Raw genomic sequence first — 18393 nt, 5'->3', positions numbered from 1 at the left:
CAGTCCTGTGTAAGTACCTATACAGATGGAGAACACAGCATTGTCAGTGGCAGGGCTGCCAGCCGCAGATCTCTGTCAGAGAGATCAAACCGTGCCTTTTCCATAAAGCTTTCCTCAGAACTGATACTATACAATCAAACACGCAGTCATGCGCCTCTGCCCCAAAGGAACTGGGGAGACAAAACAGCTTTTGTTCAGGGTTTTGGTGTGGCACGTAGATACCATGATGATAGGTGTTACATCAAAACCCAGAAGCAGTGAGATTGGGTAGCTTTTTAACACTGAATCTTGATTTACCTTCCTCAGTGATGGAGCTGTTTGGCTGTAAAAAGCAAGACTGTTTACATCAGGCTTATCACAGCATCCACAACAGCTGCTGTTTTGCACAGATTATAAATGTAGTTGATTTAACTGTAATAGGAATAAGTGATCAGTCACCCCTACTCCATTATTTTCCAGGCACCATAATCATCACTGGATTAGACTCTTCTTTCCAACAACGCTCCAGGCCTAAGGGTGTGTGGCACAACTGTAGTCATTGGTTAGGGGTGACCTTAAACTTACTAACCTCTTGTTCAGCCTCTGATACTACCCCTAGGGTACTTTTCAGAAAGGATCAAAAATGAAACTGATGCTTAGTCTAACAGTCCCTCTTATAGCAAAACAGGTTCTGAAATCTGATGCTCTGTGCAAGCAGTTGCTGAGCACTGAACAGCTGCTGTATTTGCCATAGGTGCAATTGTTTAAAGACTTTGAATAGCCGGGGGAGGAAAGGGGGGGGGGGGATCGGCAACTTTGGTTTTCATTTCCTGTCCGAAGGCTTGTGTAATGTTACAATGGGCTGTTAAACAGCCACTGTGCTCCACCCCAAGTATGGCTGCATTTTAGTGATGGGCGAGCCAAATCCTGCCCTTACTTCTTTCTTCTGCAATTCCACGGAAAGTGGGCGGCTGCACTGCGTGGCGAGCGAGAATAAAATATGTCCCACGGGAGACTCTGAGAGGCTTTAGGAGCCTTCAGCACGAGAGGCGCCTGGGAAGCGGAAGGCAAACGACTGCCTGTTCCCGCTCACTGAGGGCTGGGCGCGCTCAGTTCTCCACGCGCCCCCGGCGGCTGCCCTGCATGGGAAGGGGCTTTGCTACCTTCGTTCCGCTGCTGCCGCAGCTGAGTCCAAAGGGCTGGATGAAGCCACGGCCGAGCCGCTCCCGACACCGGGAAGGCGCCAGCGGCGGGGCACGGAGGCAGAGAGAGGATCGGCCGCTCCCGGAGCCGGCGTGTACGTGTTGCCAGGCTTGTGCACAGCCCCACACACCCGCCTCCGGGCCGGGCCGTGCGCCGCGATTGGCCCGGACCGGGCGACGCCTCCCGCCCGCCCTCTCCGCGCCTTCCATCCGCAGCCGTGGGCTGGCCTGGGCTGCTCACTGCCGCAGCAATGGCTGGCGCCGAGCGGCTGAGCCGGGAGCGCGTCCTCTGCCTCTTCGACGTGGATGGGACCCTCACGCTGGCTCGCCAGGTATCCGCCTTCGGGCTCCTCCCGCCTCGCCCCGAGCGGCGGCGGCGGCGGCGGCGGCGGCTGCTGCTGCTGCTGCTGCCGCCTGCCTGGGCCCCGCGGTCCTTGCCCGTCCTTGGGCATCGCGGGCAATGAATGGAGCCGGCCGGTCCCGCCCGGCCCGGCACCTTGCCCATCTCCCGCGCGAGCAGGGCGCCATGTGACCCAGGCTCGGGGGTAACCCAGCTCGGAGCCTGTTGGATCTAGGGGAAAAGGACTCCGGGCCAGGGCTCCCAGCCTCTGCCCCCAACCTCTGCCCTGCACTGGGAGAGCCACCGCTTGCCTTCCTAGGGCACCTCTTCTTGGGGCTACCTCCGGGGCAACAGGTCCACTAAACCCCGCCTGGGATGGAGTCAGCCCCCCCAGGGATGCTAAGCTCCCCCGGCAGTGCTGCTCCGCACACACCATGTGTAGGAGCCCAGCTCCAAGTGTGCAAGCTCAAGGCTTGTGCTAGCAGTAGGTCTGGATGTGAAGGTTTACTGTGAAGTGCCGTGTGGATGGAAGAACAAAGCTCTGCAAGGCCATGTAATCATTGGGTACCAGGCATTCTCTTTGCCTTTGGATTTAACTGCAGCTTTTCTGTGTTGTTGAGTGATTTAACATGGAGAGCATTTATTGCTTCTAAAAGTAAGGGGTAGACAGTGCAGGCAAGGGGCCGACACTCCATGGGCAGGGGCTGGACAAGCTTCCCTCACTCAGTTCTGCCAATGCACTGCTTCGACTTGCAGCACCCTCTGCTATTTCACTCCTGGGCATCCCGTAACTCTGCTAATGCTTTCCCATTGCTTTCCTGTCCTAGCTTCATAGGCATAGCTCTGCCAGTGCCCTCACTCCTGCCCTGCTACAACCTTTGCTGTCCCTGCAGACTCCCATGCTGTTCTTCCAATGCACTTTGATCCTAATGTGCTGATGCATCCCCTGCTATTCTCATCGCTGGCTTCCCCCACATCCCAAAACAGATTTCTCAAAGGTGTCAATTCATATGCTAATGATGTGCTGCAGACAGATGTCGCAGCCTGTACTTTAAACCAAAAAGCTCCTTTGGTAGGCAACCACCTAAGGTTTCAGCCAAGCTGGCTGGCAGCTCAGGAGTGGATGGATGTTCTGGTGAAGTGATACAGTATTGATGGAGAACTGGCCACCTGTCCAGTGATCTGCACATTTGCCCCTTCCATAGCCTGGGTGTGGGCACTTTTGGGTTATATCTGGGACAAGATCTCCACTGTGTTTGTGTTAACACCACCTAGAGACAAGCACTGGCTAGATGACCGGGTCTAACAGTCTTCTAAAGTATAGCAACACTGGAGCTAGACCCCCCCCACAGCCCGTGCCAGCTGCCTCAGACTAGCAGGGCTGGCTAAGGGGCTGTTTAAGTTGCAGTGTAGATATTCAGGCTGAGCTCTGGGACCCTCCCACTTTGCAGGGTCCTAGAGCCTGATCTGCAGCCAGAGCCCAAACATCTACATTGCAGTTAAACAGCTCCTTAACCCCAACCCCTTGAGCCCAAGTCAGTTGGCACCGGCCAGCCACAGGTTTTTAATTGCAGTATGGACGTATACTTTGGGGATATATCTCCTCCCTGCATCCTCGTTATTTTGGCTTTTAGGGAAATAGAAGAATCCTCTGATTAACATGGCAAAGTTCCTTCCAGTGGCTGCCTGCCTGCCATATGTTTGTTATGCAATGAGCAGTTTACAGCATCTGCGCGGGATTAGAAGCAGGGGAAAGGGGAGAGGCCTGCTTTCTCCTCACAGCCCGCGAAAGATGCTGGAGCCTTGTGAGGAACGGGAGTAGGTCTGGTGGGCCTAACTGGCGAAGCCTAGGAGCATCTGACTCTTCCAGTGTAATCCCACATCCCTTCATTCTTAGCTGCTCCAGGATGAAGTGCTGCCTCTGGCCCTGCATCCACATATCAGCCGTTCTGAGCCCCACTGCAGAGTGAAGGCCTCTTGCACACACAGGCTAACCCCATATGCCTCTTCTTTTACTGTGACTTTGCCCACTATGGGACTGAGTTTCCCCATCTGTATGTTATGGCCTTGTCTACACTAGAGGGATTTACCAAGCCAAGATCGGTGTGACCCCCTCACATGCTTGTAAAACCTGTTAGGCCTGCCACACATAAGTGCTCTCAGTGGTTTACCTGTGAGCCAAATGCATTTGGATTGGACTAGAGTGTGTATGTGTGCGCACGCACACACACACACACACACAGTGCGAGCCCAGCACAATGGGCCTCTAACTGCTTACCCAATACAAATGACTTGCTTCTAACAGGGCATGGTATGGGATTTATCCTGAATCATGTCAGCCTGTATGGTTTGATACCAGTGTGGACTTCACCAAAACAGACCACACAGTCCTCTCCCTACTGGCCCACAGTCCCCTGGTGACCTTTTGAGATCTCCCAGAATCCACTGCTGCTGGCAGCTGAGCTGGCAACTCTGGTAGGTCCCCATAAGACGTTGCATGGGAAGTGATTTAGAACAGCATCAGTGTGAATGCAGTGCAGAATGGCCACGTTGAAATGTTTGTGTCTAGACCAGCATCATCCAACCGGTTCCGTTCTCTAGTGCAGACATGACCTATGGGTACAAAACAGTAACACTTTCTTACCTCCCAGGTGACTTGTGAGGCTAGACTCATGTTTGTTAGGCTCTCTGGGATCCTCATGTGAAGGTGCTGTACAGGAGGGCAAAGTCTCAGTGTGATTACTGACCCCGACCTTTAAAGCAAGTTATTCTGTAGGGGTTTTCCCATCAGTCAGCCAGTGATACAGGAGAACACAAGTCCCCAGGCTGGAGGGAGGTGCTGTTGCTGGGTGGAGTCTGCCCTCCAGCCTTAGCAAACTGCCTTTATCTTGTGAAGATAAAAAGAAAAGGCCCTGGCAGGCAGAAGCATGAAGTCCAAACCTACAAGGGTGGGACCTCAGTCTCTCCTCTCCTGCAGCAGCATGGCTTGTGACGATTCTGGCCAGACCTGCAGTGAGCTGGGGGAAGGTAAAGGCTTGATGGGGCCTGTGCTGCTTCATCTGGAGTTCTGTTAATGGGATTAGGCAGTAATGGGGCAGCCCTTTAGGGGAGTGGGAGGAGAAGGGAGCAAGAGCAGACCTCTGACTGTGATCACTCTTGAGATGTGTGGGAGGACCTTGCTTTCATTGCTCCATCTCCAGACACGTTACAGTGAATTCTGGGCCTTGTGATGCAGTTTGGTTTGTCCCTGTGGTGAGCCACCCCGTAGGACGCTTCCCTGGTACCCAAATGTTCTGGGTAGGATCTTTCCCCCATGGGATGGATTAATGATGGATAGGCACCTCCCAACCCCTTAGTTAAAAACAGAAAAGGGAGTGTGTTACCACGGTGTGTGTGAGGGCGAGGGGAAAGACATGGAACGACAGGAAATGGGGTGTCCATATACCAGTAATTCCTCACAAGTTGGGGGATATACACACACATACTCCCTCCTTTCCCTGTGTCCCCCTTCCCCCTCCACCAGTCCTTGCTGTTTCTTTCCTCCATATCATTTCTTTGCCCCTTCCCCCCCTGTATTTTTTCCTGCATCTACTGGTGGCGCCCTCTCCTTCCCCCCCCCCCCATGACTATGTGCTGCTGGGCTTGGGAAGACGACAGTGCCCATTCGTATCCTCATGGGACTAGGCCTCACATGCTGCCATGGCTGAGCTGAATGCTACAGAAGCAAAGAAGAGAAGCGTGGGTTGATGGGATGCTGCCTGCAGCTGTAGCTCCATAGATGAGCTGCTCCCACATCCAGCTCACAGAGGTCACTGTGGAAGCAGAGAGAAGGCAGGTGGCTTTCAAGAAACACCCTTGCCACTTGGTTCATAGCCATGGATGCCCATCTGCAGGGGGAGGGGATGAGGCTGCAGGGGGAGGGGATGAGGGACAGATCTGGGGTCATGCAGTTATTCACAATTCCAATGCACCCCCTCCCTAGACTAACGTGGTGTTTACCAGGCAGGGAAACGCTGTCAGGGACCAATCACTACTGGCTGGGATCGTTCCTCGGTTGGAGGCCCTGCTGTAAGCGGGGCCAGAGCTCATCCATTACTCTGGCTGTATTCTGACCTGTCCCCCTCACTCCTGCCCCTCCAGAAAATTGAGCCCGAAGTGGACAAGTTCCTTCAGGAGCTGCGTGAGAGAGTCCAGATCGGCGTGGTGGGAGGCTCTGACTACTCCAAGATAGCTGAGCAGCTGGGGGAAGGGGATGAAGGTGAGACACTCCCCCATACCCCAGATCAGGGGGGTGTGTAGGGTGGGATGAGGGAAACAGAGGATGGCGAGAGAGAGGCTGCTCTCCTTTGTGGGGAGGGAGGTAGCTTGGCTTGTCTGTCATTTGTAACTACATGCAGCTGTAGACAGGATTTGATTCCATCCACAGAGATGATAAAAATCGTATCCTCCGAGAGAGCTTGCACTGCTACCGTTGCCCCTCCTGCTACAGCGTGCAGAGAGCCGTACGCAGGCAGCCCCTCCGGCTAGAAGCCTTGTGCTGGTAGCAAAGGGCCTGCTCCTGTTCCCACTGAAGTCATTGGAACCAGGAGAAAGTTTGCCGTTGAGAGCAGGATCAGTCCCTAAAGGAGCAGCTCAGCCAACAGCCAGAACTGCCACTATCCACGTCCTCTGTAACCGAGCAGAGGTGCACGTGTAACCCACACAGTGAGTGTGGGTTTCTTCTGTGCCTGCTCCACAGAGCCCATGAGTCTGTTACCGGCCCAGCTAGCGCTGCTCCAGCTGTCTGCAGCATGGGAGAGTAGAGAGAGGCCCCTCTAGCATTTACCTGCTCCTCTTCCCCACCTCCATGAGCAATATAGTTCTGCTGGCTTCAGTGCTCCAGGTCTGATCAGCTCTGACCTCCATTAGGTCCATAGCCCATTGACAGCCTGAGTAAGTGGAAAGGGAATGTGCATGAACGCTCTCCCATGCTTGGACATGCTCTCTATTTGGGGGAATCTATCTGAAGGCCTTGAACAGCAGCAGGAGATTAGGCAGAGTGCTTGGATGAGGAGGAGAGGTGAGGGAAGGGGCAGCTGGCCTGGCCTCGACTCTCATTCTCCCCCTTTCCCCCCTCTCTAATATCAACATAGGATCTAGAGCAGAGTTCTGAAATCCTCTTCCTAGCTCCTTAGCAAAGAGAGGCCACCTGGTGATATGACTCATGGCTCAAGGGAGCATGAAGTTAATTGCAGGGTCAGCAACAGTCTGGTTATTGCTGCCAGGAGAAGCTGGGGTTACATAACCAGTAAGTGCATTGCTGAGATGGGGAGGGGGGATGGGAAGGAGCAGTGGGCAGTGTGGTCAAGGACAAAGGTTCTCAAATTGGGGGGGCAGGTCCCTCTGGGGGGATGCATGTGGAATGTATTACAGGGGGGCATGAAAGCTTTGAGGGGGAGGAGACATACTGTGCACATTTTACCCTTAGAAATGAATAACTAGCCAAGCTGATTCCTCCAGACATATCAGGTCCTCAGTGGGTGCTGTGCATTGGACTCTAGATGGCGCTGGACATTTGGACAGATTTTTGTTAAGCTTGCACAGCATTGTACAAAGCAGTTGTCATCTGCAGGCTAATCCGTTTGCTGCAACGTGGTGTGCACATTTAATTGTATGCATCGACCACAATCGCAGTTTTGCTTTTGTCTCTTATTACAGTGGATCATTGGCTGTGTTTGAATCAATGCCTTGCTGTTTTAATGTTTAATGAGAGTTGCAGGTTGACTTTTTTCATTGGTATATGTGCTTGTGTGGGTCGAGGAGAGGGGGCTTAAACCGCTACAGACACAAATAATTTTGAGAACCATTCCTAGACTCTAGGAGAATGAGCACATGACTGGGAGTCTGGCATTGCTGAGCTCTAATCTCAGCTCTGCCACTGACTCCCTACATGGCCTTGGGCATGTCACCTCCCCTTGTGTGAAATGGGGATAACATCCACTAGCTTCACAGGGAGCTGTGAGGCTCAAGGCATGTTTGTTCAGCCTCGTGTCATGGGGTAAAGGCTCCAAGGGCTCTGAATCCAGCCAACATCCATCGCTCAGCACTGCTACCTTTCCCAGTGGCGGATGAAGCTGTGCTAATATTTTTTTCTCTCATCTTCGTCTCCCTCTCCCACCCTGCTCTCCCTGCCCCACACACCCACTCTCCACAGTCATCGACAAGTTCGATTACGTCTTTGCAGAGAATGGCACCGTGCAATACAAGAAAGGGCAGCTGGTCTCCAAACAGGTAGGCCTAGCTCACTCGCTATGTCTCCCACCAAACCACTGGGGCCCTCCTTCCCTGTCCCCTCAACCATGTCTGTCTCCAGCTCCATCAGCACGAGATAGAACCAGCCTTATAGCACCATCCAGAGGGCTGCCAGCTCCACTCCCCTCAGCTCCTACCAAAGCTGCCCTACTCCTCCTGTCCCATCACCACCATCCTGGGCAAATAGCTGAGCCAGGAAAAGCTGTGTCTCCACCGCCTTTGTGGCAAGTTGGTGGTAGCCTTGGCTTCATGTGACCTCTGACCGTTTCCCCACCCCCACAGGCCATCCAAAATCACCTGGGGGAGGAGCTGTTGCAGGAACTGATCAACTTCTGTCTCAACTACATGGCACTCCTGAAACTGCCAAAGAAACGGTAATAATCCTACCCCTACCCAGCTGCCGTTCCTGTATGATTCAGATCCAGAGATCCAGGCATTTGGACTCCACGGTCCCATTTAGAATTGCAGATCCACTGGCTTTATTCTTGGCCTCATCTGTATTTTGGTAGCACCTAGTGGCCCTAACCAAGATCAGAGTCCTGCTGCGCTGGGCATTGCAAATGCGCAAGTTAAGAAACAGTCCCTGTTCTAAAGAGTTGATAATCCAAGTAGACAAATACAAGGGTGGGAGAGTGGAAGTATTGTTATCCCCTTATTACAGATTGGAAACTGGGGCACAGAGATTAAGTGACTTGCCCAGTATCACATACAGTCTTTAACAGAAGTAAGAATTAAACCCACATCATTTGAGTCCCAGTGCCTTAACCACAAGATCAACTTGGCTCTGTGATTATCTTCCCAAAATTCGCTCTCTCTTTGAGCACTGGCCTAGATTGAATTAGCATGTTTCCTTCTCTCTAAAGACACCCTGTCTTTCTGGGGCGATTCTCCTCAACTCTCTATGAGCTAAGCCTGGCTGTGATGTGATATCCCAGCGATGTGCCTTGCTGCGCTATAGCAGCAACAGTGGAGAATTGCTTATTCCTGGGCTTAGAGTGTGAATGCTTGATACCTGAAGCATGGGGATAATCGTGCTGTCGTTTTTAGCCAGCCTAGCGTCCCTACAGACACTCTCTTTTATCACAAATTTTACAGCCACTCATATTTTAATGGCTCCTTTTCTCTTCCCCTCCCAATTGTTTGGGGGGAAAAATCATCAACATGTACGTCTACACACACAGAGGGACCTTCATAGAATTCCGCAATGGAATGCTGAACATCTCTCCCATTGGCCGAAGCTGCACCATGGAGGAGCGAATAGAATTCTCCGAGCTGGACAAGGTAATCGGCCAAGATCCACCCTCCCTTCCTCTATGACTGCACATGAAGTTGTGGGGCATTGACTGTTTCTGCCTGTGTAATGCCACAGCACTTAAGTCTCCTCTTCCTCGCCCCCTGCTATGTTAAATAGTCTCAGCCCCAAGTGATGCACTCTTATATCCATGCTGATGACTATGGTGGTGCCTGTGGGCTTGTCTGTATTAGCTCTGGAGGCTGAGGCTGTGATATGAATGGGAAACCAAAGGAAATATGTAGATGGGATCAAAGAATTGACCTCATCTGCTACCTCTCATCAAGTAGGGGTGAAAGCTTTCTATGTACCACCTTGTGCTGGGGAAGCCCTCCTAAGAACAGCCTCTCATTTTCAATGGTGTTTCTTCAGTGTCATGACTAGAAATGGTCTTAGACCAAAACCCCAAAGCCAGCAGCTCTGACCTTAGGTAGTACAGCTCAGGGCCCATCTCCAGGCATGACCAGGCAGCTATATCAACTGACTTCATGTCCCATTCTCCAGTCCAAATGGGGCAGGTATCTCCTCAGTGGGCCTTCCAGACCATGACCAGTCTCAAACAGATCTACAGAGCTCTGAGATTCTGGCAAAGGCTGGCTGAACCAACCTATCTATGGTGGCTTCTTTCTCCCCTTCCCAAGGGCAGAAGGGGTCAGACATGGAGGCAGATATATAAACAGGGAATCTATGGATTTCAGGTCCTGAACTGGGCCTCTGAGCCTCTGAGGGAGAGCAGTGTTGATGGTGAAATGCAACAGCTCCTAGAGAGGGGGGTGCAGGAAGGGGTTTTGGTCTGGAGTTGCTCAACAGCTGAGCTGGGGTTCTCTAGGCTGACATGGACCATGGCTCACGTGGTCTGGCAACAGCAATGTGAGATTGGTCTGGAGGGAGTGGATCATATACAGGGAGAAATGAAAACAGCATGAATCCATGCTGAATCCCCTCCCAAGAGTCAGGAGACAGAAGAAGGTGGTTGTGCTTGCTACTGGGGTAACAGGGAAATTCTGGCCTGGAAACTGGGGTCAGAGCAGGGAAACTAACCTGGTGATGCCCAGCAAAAGGCTTGCAAGGCCTGATGCTGAATCTAGACCGTGAATAGAAGGAAGCCTATCAGGATCCATTCATATGAAACCTCCTCTCCTGCTTCGCTTCTGTTTGTCTCATCTGCAGAAAGAGAGGATCCGTGAGAAGTTTGTGGCAGCCCTGCAGAGGGAGTTTGCTGGCAGAGGCCTACGGTTTTCTCGAGGTGAGCAAGCAGAGTGCGTCACAGCTACTGTGTGCCTTCCCTTTGTGATGAATTTCCTGTAAGGATCTTGGAAGGGAAGGATGCCAAGCTGATTCCTGCTTAAAAGTGCCAGAGCATCTGCTTGGGTCAATGTCAGAGTTGTATTCCCAGTGGAGATCCCTGGGAGGTGTATTCCCCATGTTCATCCTTGGGGAGAGATCTCAAGCCCTGTTTCCTATTTAAAGTGTGATTATGATCAGAAAACCATAGATCTGCTTCCCTGGTATCAGTCAGATGTGCTGGCTTTAGTGACACAGTAAGTTTTAACTATATTTTACTCCTGTTAGCTGTATTGAGCCAACATAGATATGGGAGAGAGAGAGCGTGAATCTGTTCTGTCTCAAACATCAGCAACAGGATTGCTAACTGAGTTCCAGCTGCAGAGACAAATTCTGCCTTCAGTTGCACCTATGTAACCCCACTGAATCCAATGGTGCAGGAGAGGGAAAGAACCCAGCCCGAGTCTGAGTTCCCAGGCTGTGTTTATGGCTGTCTTTGCTCCATTTACAAGGAAAAGCTGCATCTGGAGTCACTGAGAGGCAATAAACGGGGAGCCCCATGATGCCATTTTTTTGCAGAGTCACTTTTCAGAGTGAATCTGCTCTTTAAACTGCCAGATTTTCAGGAGCACTCAGCCTCCAGCCATCCTCCCTGAGAACAGTGGGAGAGGAGCACTCCTGAGTCTTTCCATATAAGTGGAAGACCATCAGGCTGGGTGAGTGACAGGACTGAATTCTTTAAAACCATTCAGCAGTGAAGGTAGGTAAGAATAAAAATGGAAGGCACCCATCAAAAAGAGAGCACACATTACTAGGTGTGTAGCAGGGATGAATGGTGGTGTGTGCGCGGTGTGAATGGCACATCATTAGCCACCCTATATGTAATTCAGAATCCCCCTGCTCTCTGCTCTCTGAGGAGCCTGCATCTATAGGCAGCATCCCCCTTCACTGCCCCAGTAAGAATAGCTCGTGCCCCCCATCAGTATTGACACAGACCATTTGTCATAGCAGAGAAGGACAAAGGCATTGCAGTCCTGTTCTCCTCAAACGCACATGGAACAAGAACAGAACAATGGTCCTTTCTCCTATGACTTTGGTAAGCTGCCATCAATAGGCTGCTAGTCTTGTAAGCGAGCACATGAAGATAATGGGAGCTGTGGGTGCTCGGCCCCTCTAAAAATAAGGCATTTCAAGCTGAGTACCCAAAAATGGAGATGCACAAAATGGACTCCTTCTGAAAGGGGTTTGCACAGAGCTGATGGGTGGCAGAGCTGGCAGGAGATCCCAGGAGTGCCAGGCGCCCAGACCCCTGCTCAAACCACTAGCCAATGATGAGACAGAACTCGCTGTCCTTGAGTGCCGTCTGTTGTTCCTTCTGCATTTGATCTTCTAGCCCTGCCCGTGCCAGGGTCCCCTCTCACTGCCCAGCTCTGCTTAGACACAGAGCGCATTGACACAATAGTTTCCATAACTCAATATGTATGGATGTATGAAAGGGAAGGATTGTGGGAAGGGCGCGAGCCTGGAACTAGGAGACCTGGGTTCAATTCCTATTCTCCCCCAGACTTCCTGTGGGATCTTCAAGCAAGTTGCATAGTCTCTGTGCCACCGCTGCCCCTGCGTAAAAGGAGAGGCTAGCACTTCTCTACCTCACAGGGGGGTTGAGGAGAATTGTGATACTGTGGGGAGGGGGGTATGGACGTACTATGGCAGGGCCTGTACCAGAGCATGCCCCCTCCTGGCACAGCACAGTCCTGCAGGCACCCAGGCCTAGTTCACCCAAGAACAGGATCGCAGCCCAGAGCGCTTGCAGTAACATATCCCTGAACCACTGGGGCTCAGTTAGGGCTTTAGGACATACAGTCTCCTTTGGCCCTTTCTGGTCCAAACCCTTTCCTCTTGGGGTTTCCAATTTCACCCTCCATTTAGGGCCAGGCCTTCAGGTTCCCAGTTCCCTCCAGTTAGCCCAGCCCCAGGGAACTCTGTCACTCCCACTGCAGCTCCTGGCCCCTCTGGGGAGTCTTTTCCACAAGCCTCCTCCTGCTCTGGTCTCTCAGCGTCATTCCCCTGGTTAAGGAATTCCACAGCTCTCCTGGGGCTGTGCAGAATCAAGCAGGCTTCCCCTGCCTGCTAGGGTCCAGGCCCACTTCATGGAGCCTCTCTTCTTCTGCCCCTCTCAGCCAACAGCTGGGTTTTATCCTGGATCAGCAAGTAGCTCCCTAACTAACACCTGGCCCCCATTCTTCAGCTTCCCTGCTGCCTCCTAAAACAGCTGCTCTTTAAAGGGGCCATGTCATGGAACAGGGTTGGCTGGCCCCAAATCCCACTACTCCTGAAAGGGGGGACACCGCTCTGGTACAGTACTTATGGCAGATTCCTCTGGAGCAAAGCAAGACCTTCCCCGCCCCCCGGCACACCAGCCTCGCTGGTTCCTGCTTGCACCTTGGACTGATATCACAGGGGCCTTGCTGATGCCATCACAGCCGATGGTCATAGAAACAGCAGCTGCTGTCATCATGCTAATGCAGTAGAGAATCCGTCACCATGGCTCTGCTGGTGCCTCCCTGCCCGCCTGGGTTATTTCTCATGGACAGACGTTCCCCTTTGCCCCAGGCTAGCGAGGGCAGGAATTCACCCAGCACCCTTCCAACACCAGCCTGCTCGCCTAACAACCTCCCTCCTGTTGGAAGGTGGCATGATCAGCTTTGACGTCTTTCCCGAGGGCTGGGACAAGCGCTACTGCCTCGACATCCTCGACGACGAGCGGTTCGACACCATCCACTTCTTTGGGAACGAGACGACCCCAGTGAGTACCCCCTGCCCACTCGCACAGGGGGGTAGGTTGAGAGGGGAGAGGCCATTTCTCTCCTCTAAGCTGGCAGCCTCTCGGGGGAGAGGCCAGGGCTCCTTCCCCAGCTAGATGGACTTTACCTAACTCCCTTTGGAATTGGTGTCAAGCAAGACTGCCCTCTGGTGGGCAGAGGGGGGCGCTCTAGTGCGTATGAGGACCTGCAGCAGTACTGTAGCAGGCTGCAGTCCCAGCAGACCTTCCATGCTAACCCCATCTCCAGGGGAAAGTGAGTGATGTAAGAAGTGGGGATGGGGATTCACTGGGTTGCTCTGTGCCTTCTGAGTCAGGACTGACTCAGTGGCCCAGCACAGGTCTGGGAAGTGCTGGGCTGCTGAAGAGGCCATGTAACCAATGAGATGTAAATCGAAAACTCCATCCACTTCAGCAGAGGCTTTTCAGTGTAAAAAGGAACAGTCCTGCCTACTCTCTGGAGTCAGCTACAGGCTGATCCTGCCCAGCTGCAATAAGCTGACTCAGCATCTCCACAAACAGAGGGGAAGGGGTTTTAGCCAGTCTCCGGTTTGGGTAACTACATTGTGCTGCTCTAAAATTCTCCCTATGGTTCCAGATGGGTATGGTATTCTTCACTTCCTGTCCTAAACAGCTCCACGGCGTTGTAACTGTGTAAGCAGGGACCTTTCCAGCCTTCTCTGCAAGCACAGTTCAGACACTGCATCAACCCAGACTTCCCTGTTTTCTGGGCTTTGCATTTGGCTTTGTTTGCAACAGCAAGATGATAAAAATTAACTCCATTCATGCTCCAGATTTGACAGTAGCTCCTCGGCCCAGATCTAAATTCTCTCTCCCCATAGAGCCACTCACGGTAATAAGTCATTTGCCTTGTTGAGTCACCAAACCCCATGTAACCCTCTCTCAGCAGGATCAAAACCTGCTAAGAAAGTGAGGGGTGTTTCAAACAAACATTAGTAGCCTGTTACAAGCTGCCATGCTCTACTCCAGCTGCAGAGGTGGCTGCATTTCAGTGGTAGGTGAATGATCCTTCTATAGAGTCTCAAGTGCATTCACTGGGCTTTGTGCAAGACAAAGCAAGCTGTAGCTATATAAAGGATTATGGTTGTGATTTACTACTCCCTATTTTCTTTTCCCTTACAGGGAGGGAATGATTATGAAATTTATGATGACCCCCGGACAATAGGACACAGCATCCTGTCTCCCCAGGACACAGTCCGGAGGTGCCGTGAGATCTTCTTTCCAGAGAGAGCTAATGAATCGTGACTCTGACACCCGTTCTCCAACACCCCACCTCCCAAGATCCCACATCATGAAAACCACCTTCATTTGAGGACTCTGCTCAGGGTCTTTTGCAAAAAGCTCTCTGGAACTGGTCATGAGGGAAGGATTTAAACTGGTGGGTGGCGGCAGGAGGGTTATTAACCCTCTACTACCTCCCAGTTACAGGTGGGTTGTGTGGGACCAGACTCCTCCCTGCTACCAAACAGAGTCTCTTCCTTTTCCAGGTAAATGTTCAGTTCTTGGTGGAAGACAGTTCCCTGCTCTGTTGAGCCGAGGCGTTTATAGAGGCCAGTCACTATCATCTCACTCTCTAAACGTATTTGCACGAGGAATGCACTCCGCATCAGTTAGCACCTTTAAATAGGAAGCAGGGTGTGGGACCCCCAGAGGTAAGATGGTTCTCAGACTGCTTCATACAGGGGACCAATCGCCTAAAGGTGACCTGTAAAGGGTTTTAAAAAATGGTCAGGGATGCAACCCCTTGCTCTGGGTGTCCCCAGCTTCTGATTGCCAGGGATGAATCACTCGATGACTGCCTGTTCCGTTCATTCCCTCCGAAGCATCTGGCACCAACCACTACTGGAAGACAGGATAATGGGATAGCTGGACCATTGGTCTGACCCATTATGGTTGTCCTTATGAGCTTTTGCCCATTCTAGCTAAGGTTCAGGTGTATAAAGAAGGTCATTACTTCTTTAGTGTTTATATATAGAAAAAAGATGCATTGGATTTCGGTTTTTGTTTACACTAGAAACATCAGGAATATTGTGTATGATCTCTAATTTTGTTGGAGAACTTCTGGGAGGACTATGGGGTATTTATTCTGCCCTTAGCTCCTTAGTTGAAGAGGTTGGGAAGTGGAAACGTTAACAAAGACATCCTTTCTTCCAAATGCTAAATAGGCATTGGGGTTGAATGGGTGTTAGTTTAAAACAATAACACTACTGCAGGTTCAGCAATCTGAGTGTCTGCTCTGCCCTTTTCTTTCCCAATTGCTCAAGTCTCCCAGTCTGGCGAAGCTATGAAATGATGATATCACCAGACACCCTTGGGACTGCCAGCCTAGACAAGAGCTGGATTTCTAGTTTTAAAAAACCCCACCCTTTTAAAAAACAGACAAACCAAACCAAACCTTTCCAGCATTCTTTATCCAGCTTGAAGCAAAGCAGGGAACAGCCTTAATTTCTCCCCCTTTTGCCAGTCACCTTTAAGGAGGCAGGTGCCCTTCTGCCTATGGCTCCTCCAGCCGTGCCACTGCAGAACTGCTGCCATTTTTTTCTTTCCATTTTCTCTCCTGATCTTTTTGACTTTCCTTTTTTCTTCCCTCTTGAGTTTTTCACTTTCTGATTGTTGCTCTCTCTTGCCCTGTAACCCAGACTGGCTCTTTGCCTCTCTCGTGGCCAGACCACATATAGCGGTTTCAGAGTCTCCTCCTGCTACTTAGCTAACAGATCAGGCCCCAGAGCCTCGCAGAGCTTTAGGCTCCTAACTTCCAGGTCTCCTAGCTCAGGCAGTAGGGGTGGACTCATCCTAAGTTATCTGCAGGGATTGAACATACAGACTCAAGGAGGGGGTCACTTGTTTTGGGGTTTCCCTACTCTGCTTCACTCAGCAGCAGTCTACCAGCAGCCTGCTTTTGAGAGGTGCTGAGCACCCCATGATGCCCATTGAAATCAACAGGATCTCTGGGTGCTGAGTGACCCTGAAAAGGGGGCTCTTGCTCCTTTGGGCTATGGGAGACCCTGCAGGGCTGAGCTCAGCGATTAATGAATGAAGAGGAAGAATTTGCTGGAGGCTGCCACTCTGCATGTTGACTGGTCCTGGGGCTAGATGCAATAGGAGCAGAGATGGAAAGCGGGAGGCTTTCCAGGACCCAGCTGCTGCTTTCCCCATTCAGGAGCCTCTCTGGGCCTTGGGTGGAGGGTTACACAGCTTCCCCACCCCCGGTGTCCTTCTCTGCTCTGCATCCACTTTGCACTAGCTTGGGGTCACCGGGGGCCTACTACTGCAAGGTAGGCAATGCTGGCTTCTCTGCTCAGCTGGGGGCTTGGCCTGGGTGAAATCCAGGCCCTGCAGAAGCTTGTCCTGGGCTCCCACTAACCCACAGGTCACCACTTGCAGTCTCAACGAGGCTTCCTCGGGGTAGCAGAAGCAGCTCCATGAATCACAGTTGCAGAGCCTCTGTAGTAGGTCATGTGCTGCTGGCCCCAGGCCACCATCAGGCCCCTTCTGCCTTAGAGGCCAAACCCTGTGCGTGAGCTGGTCAGCATGTGTTGTGCTTCCTGTGGTGGCCAATCCACAGCCGAGGGGAGCCCACTACAGCTCTCTGCCCCAGTGCCAGGCTCTTCAGCTCAAGCTGTGGCAGCTCCGGGGTTGAGCTCTCCAAGCCTCGCCGTTGACCCAGCGTGGGGCCGTCCCAGCCCTCTTTTTAAGGCTGGGTAAAGTGGAGTGGCTGGGATCGCTTTAAGCAGTCAGCCTGGCTGGGCAGAGCAGAGCCCATCCTGCTACCCTCCTCCTCAAAAGCAAAGTTGAAGCCCCGCCTCCTGTTTCTTGCCACAGATGCTCACCTGGCCTGATGGCAAGGGCAGCACCCCTGGGGGAAGGGGACAGATTTGCACCAGATGACTGGGGAGGGCCTTAGGCGAGACCTCCCCTCCCCTCCCCCCGACTCTGCTGGGCTCTCCGAGCCCAGGCTGTGCGCACGTTCAGCACCCTGGACGAGTGGGCCCTGGGTGGTTCAGCTTGGCTGTCTCACATTAGCACTGGCCTGCTGCCTGCCCCCTATTATTCTGCATTGAAGGGGGCAAGGGCCAAATGCAGGTGTGAAGAGAAGGGGCAGGGCTTGGTTCCTCAGCAGTAGTGGGGGTGGGTGAGAGCTTGGGCCCTGCTGCTTGCAGGAGAGGAAGAGCCTCTGTTTGACCACACCACCAAGTTACTTTCCTAAGAAGAGCTTATATGCACACTCCCCCACCCCCCCCCAGGACATATGCCTCACCAGGTGCTAGTTGTGTGAACCCTCCCAGAGGGCTGTAGATGGGTCTGCACTCCCCCAGGCTCATAGCAGAGGAGAGGGGCAACTCGGCCATCGCTAGGAGGAGCAGGGAAGGGGAATCCACCCAAGTCTTGACACCATGCCCTGGTGTCACCTTCATCAGCACAGGAGCTTCAGGAGTACCCCACCCACCCCTGCTAGTGCCATCCCAGTTGTGTCACCAATACCCCTGCAGGAGCCCTTGCAGGGGGGTAGGGCGGCACTGGGGTGATGGTGTTACAGGCTGCAGGAGAAGGCAGATAGGAATAAGCAATGGTCTAGAGAAGTTAGCATCTCTGTTTTTCCATGTCTGTTTCCCAACACTATTTATAGACCTGCCTGCTTGATCTCACCCTGACAGAGGTGGAGAGAGTATGAAATAGGAGTGCTGCCCCTCAGCCCTCACCATCTCACACCAGGAGCCGCTGCACCCAGTAGCCCATGAAGGGATACAAAACAGGGCATATGTCTCCTTTGTGTTATACCTCACACGAGCCATGAGATGGCTGCATCTATTTAGCACTCCCCCATCTTGTTCTGCAGGAGGATTCTCCTGGTACTGTCTACAGCTGAGACCTCCCCTGATTACACAGGAATGTACATGTCAGTGCTGTGTGTGTGTGTTTCAACGTGGATGGATGTGTCAGCAACCAAGGAACCCTGTGGCTCTGGGCACAGCTGAGCCCAAGTGTTAAAATAAATGTATTTAACAAACATTAAAATATTCAATGTGGTCATGGAGAACTGTGTGCTTTGTCCCTCAGTACTCTGCAACCCACCCAGCGCCAAGACCCGCAGTGGCGAGCAGACTAGCAATAGAAGGGGAGCCACATTACTTCTCTCCCACTGCAGCGGTGAGCCTGTAGGGCT

General features: G+C 52.3%; 1 protein-coding gene across 1 annotated transcript; it reads left to right on the top strand.

The window, feature by feature from the left end:
* The first annotated feature begins 1402 nt into the window (after positions 1 to 1402).
* Positions 1403 to 18257, top strand: PMM1 (phosphomannomutase 1). The gene is made up of 8 exons (XM_067559587.1): positions 1403 to 1513; positions 5662 to 5779; positions 7715 to 7791; positions 8095 to 8186; positions 8994 to 9093; positions 10274 to 10349; positions 13078 to 13193; positions 14352 to 18257. The coding sequence occupies exons 1-8, from the start codon at positions 1433 to 1435 to the stop codon at positions 14472 to 14474; spliced, it is 783 nt and encodes a 260-aa protein (XP_067415688.1). The 5' UTR covers positions 1403 to 1432; the 3' UTR covers positions 14475 to 18257.
* Positions 18258 to 18393: the final 136 nt, after the last annotated feature.

Source organism: Emydura macquarii, unplaced genomic scaffold, assembly GCF_026122565.2.
Source record: "Emydura macquarii macquarii isolate MOO-44397 ecotype Brisbane River unplaced genomic scaffold, CSIRO-AGI_Emac_v2 contig_2205, whole genome shotgun sequence".
Lineage (NCBI taxonomy): Eukaryota > Metazoa > Chordata > Testudines > Chelidae > Emydura > Emydura macquarii.
Note: the sequence above shows the minus strand (reverse complement) of the source record. Positions and strands in the feature narration are given on the sequence as shown.

Bases quoted from the DNA above. Each gene is read 5' to 3' on its own strand.
- PMM1 (XM_067559587.1), top strand. From the start codon at position 1,433: ATGGCTGGCGCCGAGCGGCTGAGCCGGGAGCGCGTCCTCTGCCTCTTC. The intron at 7,792-8,094 runs GTAGGCCTAGCT...CCACCCCCACAG, and splicing joins GGCAGCTGGTCTCCAAACAG to GCCATCCAAAATCACCTGGG. The intron at 10,350-13,077 runs GTGAGCAAGCAG...TCCTGTTGGAAG, and splicing joins AGGCCTACGGTTTTCTCGAG to GTGGCATGATCAGCTTTGAC.